The sequence below is a fragment of the Tinamus guttatus genome, unplaced genomic scaffold (assembly GCF_059628265.1).
Source record: "Tinamus guttatus ecotype Peru unplaced genomic scaffold, ASM5962826v1 Tinamus_guttatus_pri_ptg000030l, whole genome shotgun sequence".
NCBI classification, from domain to species: Eukaryota; Metazoa; Chordata; class Aves; order Tinamiformes; family Tinamidae; genus Tinamus; species Tinamus guttatus.
In genome coordinates, this window is record NW_028288564.1 from 2864303 (window position 1) to 2878503 (window position 14201).

Here is a 14201-nt window from a genome sequence, read left to right on the forward strand (position 1 = left end):
TGAGTAGCTGAAGAAGATGGACTCATCTGTAGTTGGGGGATAAAAAAAGCAACTTGAAAAGCTCTTGGTGTGAGTGAGACCCTCACACGTGGGTCTGTGCGCACGTGTGAAGCAGAGCAACGGCTCTGCAGCGGGGCACGAGCGCCCGCGGTGCAGAGCGGCGCGGGGGGAAACGAACCGCAGGGCTAGGGCTCCCGTGGCAGTACAAAAGCAGGTTTACCAGATGCTTCCTTTAAACTTGACCCTTTTGGGAAAGTTGGAGCAGAAATTAATTTTTGGCTGGGAAAAAAGAAAGTCTGTTTCCCACTTATTGTTTGAGAAACAGAGAGAGGGGAAAGGGGGTGGAAGAGAGGAAGGGAAAAACTACCATTTATATCTATCATTTATATCTACATTTATATCTATATATATTTGCACACACACACAATTTTAAAACTTCTAGACAATGTTTGATAAGATCCAGGATTTCCTCGCTCTATGGTAAAAATGCTAAGCAGAAAAGTTGTTGGGACTAATATTTCCTTGTTAGAACTAAAGGTGCTCGAGGCCGAGCTGCCCCTGTCCCAGCAGCAGCCCTTGGTTCCCGGTGGAGGCCGTTCCTGCTGCCGAGCCTCGAAGGGGGCCCATGGTGGCCCATGGTCCATTCCAATGGCGATGGACAACTCGGGTGAGGCGCTCTGAGCTGAGCACCCGCGTTCAGCCAAGCACCTTCGCAGCAGCTGGGGGCATTTTATTGTTTTTCTGCGTACCAATGTCACTGCAGCAAAGCTGGGAACAGCTCTGTGTGTGCTGCGTGGCGGTGTTGCCGATTGTCCGTTTTCTACGTTGTGGGTTTTCATTTCATTTCGTTATTTCATCTTTTGCATGCCAACTTGGGCAGGCGTTAGCGGCGCAAACCTCGGCCTCGTTGCCAGCGCGCGGCGCAGCTGAATTTGCGGCTGGGAGGCCGCCGGGGCCCGCGTTGCGGGAGCCTCCGGAGCAGCGCGGGGCCGGGAGGAAGCCCGCGGGGGCTGACGCAGAGCTGGCCCAGGCCCCTGCGAGGGCCCTGGGGCTGAACCCGAGCGCCAACGGCAGCGTCGCGCGTGGGTCAGTGGGGCCCGGCGGCACTTGCGTGTGCTGGGGCCGCCTGTGCTTGGTACCCGCGGTGCAGGGGGATGCGGGGCCCGGCCACGCGCGCCCCCGCTCTGTAAAGATTAAAGCAGTCCAGTGGAGGAACTAGGAATTCATTAGGGGTTCATGACGCCCCTGGAATTGTCTCTACTTTCTCTCTTTTTCCACTCTGTTCTGCAGACCTGGCTAGTCTTCGACAGTCATTTGTTTCTGATTCTTCTTGTTTCGCCTCAGAAATGAGTGAAAAATACCCAGAGAGAGGCACTGTGTTTCCCTAAATGCAAGCTTAGCTAAAGGTGAATGCTGGGCTGCTCTTCCAAACTGGGTAGGAGTCATCTACTTAAGGGCTTGAGCATAATTTTGGGGAGAAGAAAAAAAATACTGAAACAATATATTTGCAGCTGCGACAGTCTATCTCTCCCCACTATTTTGGGGAGACCTGAAATTGTAATATTGTGAAATTACCCGCTACTATTAGCCCCATCCCTGGCCACGCTCAGGTACAGCAAGGGAGTGCTCTGACAAGAACTGCTCGTCTCACCTGTGCATCCTGCCCGCGCTCCGCCTGTCCCACACAGGGGAGGAACCGAGCCCTGGGATGCTCCCTGTGGGCCCGTCCGATGGCCGACTTGGGTTACTTGGGCTTGCTGGATGGAGGAAGCACGTTACATAGTGCTGGGCCTTGTCTCCCTTTCTCTCTGACTATCCTCTTATTGAGAGAAGATGTCTCGGGCAGGCAGGTTTTGCTCTCCTTAACTGTTTTATGGGTCAGAATGGTCAACTTCTGCCAATGAAGCTGAGAGCCAGGGCTAATTGTAATACCTGGACTGAATGGGAGGTGGAACACTCCAGAGCTGAATGCTGTTACCATTGCTGGGTATCCAAACTCTGGATCGCTTCAAGGTTTTCTCATTCTTCAGCCTCAAGATTTGAGCCAGGGTAGGGGAAGAAGTCCTTTATACGCACGGTGCAGGTGAACGGGTACTTATGCTGTTGATAATGTGGTGGTGAGAGCTGCTGATCTGTGATAGCGCTGTGCTGGTGCTGAAATGTTAGCTGCATGCATTAGTTGCAGATTAGACTTCTTGCTTTCTGATCAGATAAAGGCAAGTAACATTATTCCCTGCCAATTAATTTTCTGTTAGTTTAAGCAATGATTTGTCAAGGATTCTACAAGAATGCACATAAATCCCCTCACGTGCAAAGTAAACTTCCTCCCAGGGGCGAGATGAATATCCTGCTGGGTACTGGAGCATGTTTTGCTCCCTGACGTTTGTGCTTGTTTGATGAGTGAGTGACCAGACCTTCCATGGTTGGAACTAAGCTGAGATATCACAGCTATTTCCAGCAGGTGGCAGATGATAATCACGCTAGGAGCCAAATCTGGGTACAAATGATGTGTTTTCCAGGCTGTTTACTCAGATATTGACTTAAATATACGCATTATATAGCGGCTATAAATGTGTTTCCAACAGTGATAAAATAAGATTGCATAATTGGAGTGGATTAGTAGTTACCCGTGATAATATGTAATTAACTACTTGGGAATCAAGTGTGGTACGTTGGTTACTTTTTTTTTTCTTTTTCCTTTTTTTCTCCCTAGCCTTGATTTTTAATCTCTCAGATCATTGCTTCTATTCCAAAAAACTCCAAGTAACCATCTGGCTAATTGTTTTTCTTGGTATAAGATTATCCTTGCGCATGCACTGTGATGGGAGAGAGCCTCTCCATGCAGTCATGCCTAGATAATTAGCAACTGCTTTAAGGAATTACATGCTAAAAATACAATGCTAAATTGTGCCACATTTGTTTCCTTAGGTAGCGCCGCACGGAGGGAGCTGTTCTGCCTCAGTGGCAGTGCTCACCCAGTGAAGTGCTTTGCAGATTAGCAGTCCCTAATGAGGCCCAGATTTTGCTCCTTTTGCTCTTGCTAGTGAGAAGTTACTCACTCACATGAGTAATGGCAGCGAGTTCAATGGGAGCTATTCATGGAACAGGGCAGAGCATTCGCAGCCGGCCTTGACTTCAATGGGATTTTTGACCGAATGGAAGACAACAGGATCTGACCCATAGTAAGTGTGTGACTACATGGAAAATTCTATAAAAGGTTCAGAGCTGCATGTGGGAAAGCTGCGTAACTCAGAGCTGGCTGTGAGTGAGTTATGCAAAGCTTCTCAATGAAAGTCAGCGTAAGCTTTACAGCATCTCTCACATATGTTGCTTATGCCACATATTTGTTTTATGGGTGTTTCTAGGTAGGTGCTGGTAGCAAAATCCGTCTGACTTCGCTCTGGGGACTGGACTACACCCTGGGGCTGGCGTGGTGCTGGAGAAGGAGAGAGCTCTTCTAACAGCAACCCCAGGAGAGACACTGTTACCGCTGCTAAATCAAGGGACGTTGAAGCTTTCCTTTAGAGAGGGAGCATGTGGGTGGGTGTTCTTGTCCCGTTAGTTCTAATAGGAACAGGAGGCACTGGGGATTGTTTGGTGACATGTAAACAAAGAAGATAAGGAAGTGATGACTGTGGCTACCAATATGGAATTACTTGTGAAATACAGCAGTTCTATATCTGTCTGCATAATCACACATTTATTATAAACAGCAGTACTAAAAAAAATAGAAACACCCATTGCTGCTCAGTTTCAAGATCATTTGCTGTTTTCACTTAATTACAGCAGTTACGCGAAAGGCTAATGTGGAAGACATGAGAAGGGATATATCGCTACTAAGCTGCAATAAAATTCACCACTTTTCATTCTTGCACCTAACCACTCTTTTTCTTCCCATAAGATCATAATGCAATTTTACTACATTATCCTCTTTTATGTAAGATAGAGAGATTTGCTCCTTAATAGGAAAGCAAAGTTTTATAGACTCCGATAAAGCAGATATGACCCAGAGCACAATGGTTTTACAAGTTTCACTAGAAGGTATTTTGTGCTGTTAAACTGCATTTGGAAGCATGAACATCCTGTACTGGCCAGCTGTAACGACTGGGATTTTGTCAGGGCTACATTTTTAGAATGACATGCGGTTGACAAAATTTTGCGCATGGTGAATAAGGATTAAAAGAACAACTTCTTTTTTTTTTTTAATCTTAGATGTAGAAAACATGTAACATGAAAATGAGTTGTATTGTGTCAGCTATTGTAACAACCAGTTCTCAGTGGCCCCTTTTTCCTGTAATTAAAGCCATTTTCTTTCCCCCTTCCGGCCTCTTCCTGGCCCGGCGTTCCAGTGGCATCCAGATAAAAAGTGAGATTTTTGATTTTTTAAAAAGCAAGCAGTAATATCAACAAGTAGACAGGCTTTCTTTCTGTCCTTAGAGGCCATAATGGAGGTTTTTTTTTTTCTGCAAGAATAGCGCAGTCCCCAGTTTTCCTGTTTCTAATGCATAGATCTGCTTTTATCCTGTGCATGGGTATAGATATATATTTTAAAAATACATATGTAGAGTTTAGTAACAGCTGTCTGAGTAGTCTCAGTCTTTCCCATATTTTTTCTTCAATTAAGCTTTGTCACTTCCGTATTTTCATGAAACCTGTTTTTTCTCATAGTCATAGTGGCTGACACCCTTGTCCACATTTTGTTAATTATAATCTTCTTCTTGTCATCTTCCCCTTCCTTTTCTTCTTCCATTTAGCATAATGGTCCAAAGCATTTCTCTTTGCAGTACAAGACTGTAATCATACAAGCTATTTCTTTGCTATTTCTTCATTCCTCTGTAAGTATGTCAGATGCAAACCTTTGGAGATGTAGGTAATCGCAGACTGATTCTTAATTTCATATTTATTTACATCCATAATGTCTCTGCTGCACGTCACTCTGTATGGGGTCAGGGAAAGGACTGGAGCATTTTCTGATTCGCAGGACCAGTTAGTTCTAGGACTTCTGGAGGAAATCTGTGGGTGCTCTCACTATCTGTCTGTGAAAGGTGTTAGTGCAAAGGGTGGTTATACTACCACCCTGTCCACCAGCAGGAGCTTCAGACGCTACCACAGACATCTTCACCTCCCCGTGTGTTCTGTCAGGGGCAAATGTGTCTAGGGCCACACGAGCTGGAGGAGTCATGCAGTCCCTCCTCATGGATAATAGCCGCCCTTAGCAGGTTTGGATTATTAATAATTATTATTAATATTATTAATAACATTTAGATATTTAGATAAATATTATTAATAATATTTAGATATTATTAATGCTCTTACAACTATTTAGGTTTTCCCGAAATCCAGTCACAATTTTTTTCTCAGTTCTCACATCATAGTTTTAGTTCTCATTCAAGTAATGTTTCTCAAGATTACTTTTAATATATTGTTCCTTTGAAATCACCGTCTCCTCTGCTACCACATTATTGGGGTAAGGCACCATTGGGGGCTGATTGGTTTCCCCATCACTCTTCATCATTTCAACCACTTCAATCAGGTTCTGTCTTTCCAAGCAAATCAGCACAAATGCTCCTTGCATATAGTATTTGCCTTATATAGCTATCTTGTCCTGCACAAGACCTTTCTGCTTTTGCTCCTTTTCCTTTGAAGCCCAGCAGCTGCAGGCCGAGCCATGCACTCCCAGAAAAAATGTGCTCCCGTTTGCTACAGTATCATCATATGGGCTGCAGTTTTATATCTGTTTTAATGAAAGCAGCCACTGTTAGTTTCCTGTAATTTTGAGAGATCTTCTCACTAATGAGGGCTTTTTGCCACGCTGAGCAGTATCATGCTAAGTATTTACGTGCTGCCTTCTCCGTACACATTTGATTAGTTGTAGTGAAGTCAGCAAGGCACGTGTGTAATTAAGCAGTTGCATAATGTCACCAGAAGCAAGCTCTATGTATTTTGCTTCTATCAGATCCCCAAAAGCATATACAAAAAACACAGGCTGCTCTTGGCAGTGTTTTCCATGATATCTGCTGTGATAGTTTCTACTTTTCTGAAGCGATGCTCAACATCCAAGAGCTGAGCAGCCCCCTGCATCAGCAGATTGAATGGCAGAGATCTCTGTGGTGGCATTTGGAGGCAGTTCTGAATAAGGATGTTTTGCTACCATGACCTATTAACTGCAGTTTGATGGGTTGATGAAGGCTAAAAGGCCATATTTCATTCTTAATGCTGTATTTGCCAGATTTTGCAAATGTAGATACTAAATTTGGGCTCTTAAAGCCTTACTTATTTATTCTTTTAGCTATGTAATCAATCACTACAGTCAAATTATACAAAAAAAATCATTTAGATCCGTTAAAAAATGCATCACTACCAGATTACATTGATGGAGTGAAAGTGCAATGTAAGTAGGTTTAAAATTATACACAATGAATACCTGCTATAGAAGGCCTCCTTTTTTTTTGCCACTGCTAATTTACAAATGCTTTTATAAATTAAAGACATGGTTACTGGTGAGGTCTTTTTTTGTTTGTTTTTTTTTGATAACATTCAGGAGATAATGGAATTAGTGCAGTAGTATGTGAGCAAAAGACATTCCATGGAAAAATCAGATGTATTTTCAGTGTCAGCTAAATGGCTGGTAGAATACTAGGAATTATTAAGAATGGAAAAAGAGCACATTAAAAAAAAAGCATGCCACTGCATCTATCCCTGGCATTCCCATATTTGAATACTGCTTTGTGCTTTTTTTTTCCTTTGCTGAACCTTAAAATTAACTGAACTGAAAGAAGTACAGAAAATGAAAGGAAAAAACAACTATGCTTTCAGCTCAGAAAAGAGGTGTTTGGGAAACAGAAATGATCTATGAGATCGTGATTAAAGGAGGCAAATAGAAATGATTTTTGGTTAATCATACAGAAGAAGTATTCTTTCTTCCAACTCATAATTAAATTGTGTAACTCATACTGGAAAGGCTGAAATATAAATGGATTAAAAAGTGATTGCATAGATTCAGGAAAAAAGAAGTCTTTCAAGAGCTGCTAAGGATCTTGCTAAGATCTATGCAAAAGATCCCCTTGTGCTGCTGCTCTCTGAAGTGGTCCTTGCCCGGACAAGTTGCTGGTCTGCTGTGAGCCATCTGACACGGTGGGGCTCTCTGGCCCGTACAGCTCAGAATTTCCATGGCTTCCCCAGTCGTGTGGCTGTCGTGTTGGTAACGTTTGAGTCTTTAAGAGACATTTGATTCCTTAGATTAAAATGATTAGCAGTTCTATTGCACAATGCTGATGTACAGCAAAAAACACCTCCCAAAAGCAAGGGAGTTGCACTGGTGCCACTTTGTTTATTGAGAGAATTAATTACACATAAATTTCCCTAAGATTGTTTAGCAAATCAGTGGCATAGTTTAGAGTAGATTCATGATGTTTCCGTCAGTCTATGAACTGTGCGCTTTATTTTCTATTTCCATACATTTTATCTTTTCGCTTAAAAGAATCAAAATGTCTCTTTTCTCTCTCCCACTCTCCCCCCATTCCTTTTGTGGTTTGTTTGGTCTTGCCTTGCCCTCAACAACAGTTGTATAAAAAGCATAATGCGTGTGCTATGGGCTGATGTGGTAAGAGCCTCTTGTTTTCCAGTGATCGCAATGAGAGGGAGCTACAAAAATGTAGAGAAGCAATAACCCTGCATGAATAGAGGTAGCAAGTTTGTGGTACCCTGGGAATAGTCGATTCATATTTTGTTAGTTTCTTGCATAATAGAAAAGGAGATTAGAAAGCTTCATATATTCTGTTTCCTCCCAAGAGAAAGCTATCATGGAGATCAAGAGAGGAAATGATTTCCTTGCCTGGCACAAATGAGTCACAGAAAATGACCTTCTTTGTAGTCTAATTTAGGCCCAAGAATCCTCTGAAGAGCTGATAATGTAAACCCATATGGCTTGGATGAAGAGAAGTTGGAAAAGATATTGTCATTAACAGACTCATCCGCATCTCATGAAAAAAAAAAACAGTGTTTTGCTTTGCCTAGATTTTCTGATCAGACTGCAAGCAGCTGCAAGCCTCATGTTGCACGCTCGTGTTATCTGTAATATGCACACACACACATGTGATGTGCTGCTGCGAGCTTTCATTTTGGCAAGGGAGATATACAGAAAAAGCAAGGCGCCTTCTTTGACTGTTTCTTATAATGTCTTTAACGTCTTTAAACGTATATATTCTTATGAGGTCTGACACCACTCTCATTTACATTGTTGGGCTATTTGGCATGCAGGTTTGGAAGGAGATGTTTGTTACTGGAGAAGCAAAGAGCTTTTAGCTTTATGTCAAGAAAAGAGAGAAGGACGGCAGAAAAGAGACTCTCACGCTGACACACAGAAGTGCTGTCAGAGAGTTCAGCAGAAAAGGGCTGAAGAGCTGCAGGAAACCAGAGAGTAACTGGCTGTCACAGCAAGCCACAAGTAACAACAATTTGTAGATTCTGATGTGAAGAAGCTTGATTTATAGTGAAGGTGACGGTCTTTTTTTTAAGTTACTCCAAGGTTATTTTCAATAACTTGGTTGTTTAGGGCATTCTGTTTTTATCATTGTGCTGGTCTCCCTGTTGCTAATCAAGTCTGTAGGGATCTTGTTAGCTTTCCTTACGCTGAGGTTTGGAAGCTGGCGGTGCTTGACTTAAAAGTCTGCTTGTTTTCTAATTTTGCCACAGCCTTCCTGGATGTGCCCTTGCTCTCAGTAAAGTCTGGCTGCCCTGAAAACCAGCAGTATCCTCGCTGTGAGCTTGGACGCGTGGCTCTGGGTAAGCACACCCTCCCACAGGCGCCCAGCAGGCAGAACCCGCATCCTCCTGAGCGGTCACGCCAGCACAGGCAGAGGTGGCCAGCAGCGTCTGAGGACAGTGGTGGGAGGACAACCTTAGGTAACAGGGTAGATTTACAGTGGTTTTTATTAAGGGTGGTGAAACGTGACTGCAATTTTTTTTTTTTTTGGTGAACTGCATATAGGTAGGGTTTTTTGTTTGTTTGTTTTTCCTTGCTGGATGTAAAGGAGATAGGAGTGCCTTCCTGTCTGAAAAAAAGCACAGCTGCAGATTGAGAAGGGTAGTCTGTCAAGTAGCTGCCTAGAACAAGCCTTTCAGCAGCAAAGGCTGGAAACAGTATTGGTAAGATTTTTTTTTTTAAGTGACTCTGCTTTGGGGTGAGAGAAGCTTCAGACTGGGAAATTAAGCCAGCTGAAATGGTTATGTACCAATGGCAAATATGGAAGACAGAAACGAGAGGTAAAACATTTTATATGAGATGTCTGTAAATATTCACAGCAGGGAAAGAGGTTCCTCCCCTGATCTTTGTGGGGAAGTTCCCAGAGTTCCCATTATCAGCACATAGAAGTTATTTCTGTGGTTACTGAATCACAACAGGTACAAAGATAACTTTTTTTTTTTTAATTAAAAAAAGAGATCTATTAGCTCAACTTGTGAACTTGTTTGTGGTCACCTTAGAGGAATCCTAACAGTAGGAAAAGTTTGTCCACTTATAGCCAAAAGGTTGTTTCTGCCTGTGTTCAGCATCGTGCATAACACTTGTTTGCCTTTCCTCTTCAAAGAGGCGACCCTGGGCTTCTGTTTGTTTTGTGCAAATATACTCAAGGTGTGTGCAAGTGTGGTGAAGGAGCCAAAGCAACAGTCGTGCTATATTCCTCTTTATCTGTGAGAATGAAGAGAATGAAGAGGGTGCTGGGGCAGGCATGTAAAACCTTGTTGGTCCTGCCTAGCGTCTGAGAGGTAACAACTGGCTGGCCAGTCTGCGCTGGGTGCTGTCTGATCAAGGTTCTTGCAGCTCTTGTCCAGGCTGCTGCAAGTGTTACCTCTTCTCCAGCTGGAAGACGAGACGCAAATAAGGCGGCTGGAAGTATTGCGATAAATACAATGGAGATATGGTGGGAGAATGGTAAAGGGTATTAGCAGAGGGAGCACTGGAGGCGTCATGGGGCATGCAAAACCCGTGAGCGAGGAGCTGGAGGACTACAGCGAGCTGGGAGCACGATGCAGAGTACAGGCGTCGGGGAGAGCTGGGGCAGCGCAGTGCAGGGTAGGAGGACATTGGACATACTGCGGTGAGGAGGAGGGATTTATGGCATGGTAAATGGAGGCCTGTGATTGCTTTATAAAATCAATGCAGAGTCCTGCGCTACACAAATATTTTTATCAAATGGTAAGATGTCATTTGGCTGCGCAGACAGTGCGAACACAGGCAGCAGGAACACAGTAAATCAGGCAGTTCCTCAGGATAAATCCCTGCTTCCTTTTTCGGTTCTGAGCTTGCCAGTTTCCTCTCAGTGTTAGGCCCCTACCCGTGCAGAAAAGCTTTTCCTCTGACTTCCACTGCCCTTATAGCACCTTCCTGATCTTTCATTTGCTGATGCATATTTCAGTATGTAACAGCATCCTTATTTCCGTGAGGAAATGTGCATTGTATGGTCAGTGGTTCAAACAGTGATGGGCTGCACAGCTATGTTTCTTTAGTTTGCCTGGACAACTTCTCTCCTAGGGACTTCGTGACTCATGTGACCTCCACGCTTGGGGACTGGCTTTCTGATTTCTTGCTGTCCCTTACTTGCTTGTCTCAACACACTAGCTTCTCAACATACAGATATATAGCTTGGCCCTAGCCTGCCTGCTGTTCTCTTGCTTCCGAAATCGCTAGGCAGAATGGGAAAGCTTTTGCTGTTCTTCCCTGTAGCCTAGGGAAGCAGCACTGCCTCGTGCCCCGCAGACATGCTAGATGGTGACCCTGCGTATGCAGGGGGGTTGGACTAGATGATCTCTAGAGGTCCCTTCCAACCCTAAGCATTCTATGATTCTATGATTCTATGTGACTGGGCTATGCGAGGCAGGGGTGGGCTAACGCTCCTCAGGTGGTTTGTGACCATCGGCACCAGATACACTGAAATTTTCTTAAATGTGATCTGTGAACTTCTATTGCTATGCTGCAATAGCTGCAGTAAGTGTGAGTGCTTTCTTTAGCCCCTGCACCTTGCAAGTTTTAGCTATGGAAATGTAAAGCAATGGACAGGTAGTTTTTATATTAAATAGTCTGGCTTTTCTGATCTTGCACTTCTTTTGCTAGACGTGGCAAGGCAGACCTGGTGCAAGTGGTATGGCGGCGGCTGACTTTACAAGGGCCAGTCGTTGGATGAAGCACGGTTGTGGCTTTGCTTTCCTGCCGTTTTAGCGAACAAGTCTGAAATGTGCAAGCCTGAAATCCGACTTCCTTGCTCTTCATGTGCCAGTCAGGTAGAGCCAGCTTTGCCAACGATCACATGGTGCCAGGAGATGGACTGCCCCGCTCCCCAACTCCCCTTTTGTGGGGGAGAGTTTTTGTTTATTTAATATGGTGCTTCTTCCCCGCCCCAGCTTCGTGAAGGGGGCTCAGCCTGGGGCCATCATCTCGCTCTGCGGGTCTGCCTTGGGAGGCCTTGAGCATCGCTCGCTCCCCGCCTACCCGTCGTGTCACCGCGGCGCGCGGGGCCAACGGCCGCTGCCCAACGGCCGCTGCCCAACGGTTGCCGCGGCGGGTGTTGCGGGGGTGCCTCGCGCTCCAGCTGTTGCGAAGCCCTCCCCGCAACGGCTCAGTGCCAGCCCCGGCGGCGAGCGGCCAATGAGCGCCGCGGTCGGCGGCGCCGCTGGCCAATGGGGGCGCGGGGGCGGGCCCGGCCGGGCCGGCGGCGCTGGCTGCGCGCGGGCGGGCAGCGCGGGGGCGGCGCTGGGGGCTGCTCCGCTGCGTTCCGCTGCGCTCGCCGCGCTCCGCCGCCCGCACCTTCCTTCCTTTCGTCCTTCTTTCCTTCCCTGCTTCCCTCCCTGGCGCCGGGGAGCCGGTGGCGGCGCGCACCGAGCCCGTCCGCTCGCCCTGCGTCTCGTGGCGGGGCTCGCCTGCCTCCTTCGCCCGGCCCGCGCGTCCCCGCGGCTGCTCCCGGCGCGGCGGCACCATGGCGGTGGAGGAAGAGGGGCTGCGCGTTTTCCAGAGCGTCAGGATTAAAATCGGTGAGCGGTGCAGCGGGCTGACGAGGGGCTCCCGGGGGCGCCGGCGCGGGCGGCGTCCCCCTCCCGGTGCTGGGCCGGGGGCCGCCCCGAGGCCGCGGTGACAGCCTCGCACCGAGGCGCTGGGTTCGGCGTAATTACTCGTCCTGTCCTTCCATTTATTTATTTATTTATTAGTATTATTATTATTACTGATCGTTGCTAAGCTGCGTGCGAAAAGTTTGAAGGCGGGCGCTCGGGGCTCAGTTCTGCGTGTCGCTGGCAAAGCTGTTGTAAAACCGTGAAAAAAAAAAAAAGGTGGTGGGGGGGGGAGGGGGAGAAAGAAAAGGAAAAAGAGGAGAAACGCTCGGAGGCTGCGGCTCCGCGCCCCGCCGCGCTGAGCGGGCCCGAGCGGGCTCTGCCGCTGGAGGTTGCCTGCGGTTGGTGCCCGCAGCCTCCCTCGGGGTCTTCTCGCTGCCCGCGATGAGCCCCAGAGGGCGGGCGCGGGGAAAGGGGGGCGACACGTGTCCCCCCGCGGCAGGGTTGGAGAGGGGAGCCCTGCCTCCCCGCGGGAGCGAAGCCCCCTGTGGAGGGGGCTCTGGGCTGTGCTGCGGGTTGGAGAGGAAGGGGGAAGTTCAGTGCCCGGCGCTGGGTCCGGAGGGAGCTGGACCTGAGGCTGCTTGTCACCACGCGTGAAACATCTCCCCTGGCCTTTTGCTGCTTTTGTAACTGCTGAATGTCACGTTAGATTAAGGAGAGAGAGGGGAAAAAAAAAAAAAAAAAAAAGCCTGTGCGGAGTTGTGCCTGTAGCTTTGTTGCTGCTGCTGCTTTTTGTGAATGGAGTAAGAGCAGGGCGCTCAGATAGAGGGTGCTGGAGCAGAAAGCAACGACATTATCGTACCTAAGCAATGCATGCGACTGGAACACAGGGCAGCTGCATTGAGCACCCCCAAAAATCCAGGGTAATAACAGCTCCAAAAGGCTTGCGAGTAACATGCTAAACCCTTGAGTGGAGCTAATCCTGCTACTTACTGCAGTTATGGGGTCTGTTGCTGCAGCAGGGCCCTTCATTCCTGTGCAGCCTTGCAGCAAGGCGCCTTGCCTTGCCCTTGCCCAGGCAGGACAGAGCGAGCGCATCGCTCTCTGCAGCAGAATCCGCGCTCCATGCGATGCAAGGGGACTGCCAGGGCTGGTCTCCTGCTCGAGTACGGCAGAGGGCGACAGCCAGCGTGTGCAGAAGCCTCCTCCCTGCATCGGGGGATGTCTGAGCCGTTATTAACCAACTTTTGCTGCAGGAGGTTGTCGGGTTTCGTTTTCAGAAGCCGGACGCTCTTTCTTTTGTGAAAGCCTCATGGGAAAAGCAGGAGCGGCAGGATTGCCCCTGTTCCTGATGGGCTGGGGAAGTAATTCTCATCTAACAGGCTCTGTGATCTCAGCATCTAGAAGGGATTGTATATTGAGACTTGTTTTTTGGTTCCCTCCAAAAAGGCACCAGTGTGTAGATGTGAAAGGTGGTGATGAGCACCCGGAGGGAGAGGGAGGAGGGACACCAACTCTGGCAGCTATTCCCAGCAATAAAATAACTTGTCTGTTAGCACTTCCCATTCACTGACATCTTATGGACTTTTTTTCTTTTGTAGTGATAGGAAGCTCTCAATCTTTTGAAGAGGGGGAAGTTATTTACCCTCTTGACTTGCTTTGATCTGTTGCGCTGTAGTAGTGATCAGCCTTGAAGTCACTTCCATTTTTTGGGGAGCTTGTTCCACAATCAAATTCCAGTGAATCTCCCACTTTCAAATATTCTGTGGCACTGGAGTGCAGGTGTGCCATGGTGTGAGTGTGATGAAAGCAGGACTGGTGTTTTGCAGAGTCAATGAGATAAGGGTGGAGTGCCCAGGATGACTCCTCTGTCTTAATAGAGAGGTTGGTGCAGTTTGGAGGCTTAAGGCTGTGCAAAACATCCATAGCCTAGAGATGCTTGAATGCCCTAGTATTGCCATAGCAGTGTCTCATCTCATCATTGGGCAAAGAAGCTGAAGGTAAATGAAGACACATTTTCCACCGCTAGTATTACTTGTTTTTCTGGGAGTGATGGGTTGAATAGAATCAGCCGTGTTTAGCTAGTTGGAGAGTTTGGTCCCAGTTCTTCTAAATGCTTCCCTGTTCTGCACAGTGTTATTTTGAGTCTTGCTTGGATTTGG

General features: G+C 47.0%; 2 protein-coding genes across 2 annotated transcripts in view; one reads left to right on the forward strand and one right to left on the reverse strand.

Annotated features, from left to right (window-relative positions):
• Positions 1 to 14201, reverse strand: part of CDC16 (cell division cycle 16) — a 441073-nt gene that overhangs the window by 58754 nt on the left and 368118 nt on the right. The window lies entirely within an intron of this gene.
• The window catches only part of RASA3 (RAS p21 protein activator 3), a 124237-nt gene continuing 121887 nt past the window's right edge, over positions 11852 to 14201 (forward strand). Inside the window, exon 1 of the mRNA XM_088530517.1 lies at positions 11852 to 12024. Within this exon, the coding sequence (XP_088386643.1) occupies positions 11970 to 12024 (55 nt within the window). The 5' untranslated portion in view covers positions 11852 to 11969. The remainder of the gene's footprint in view (positions 12025 to 14201) is intronic.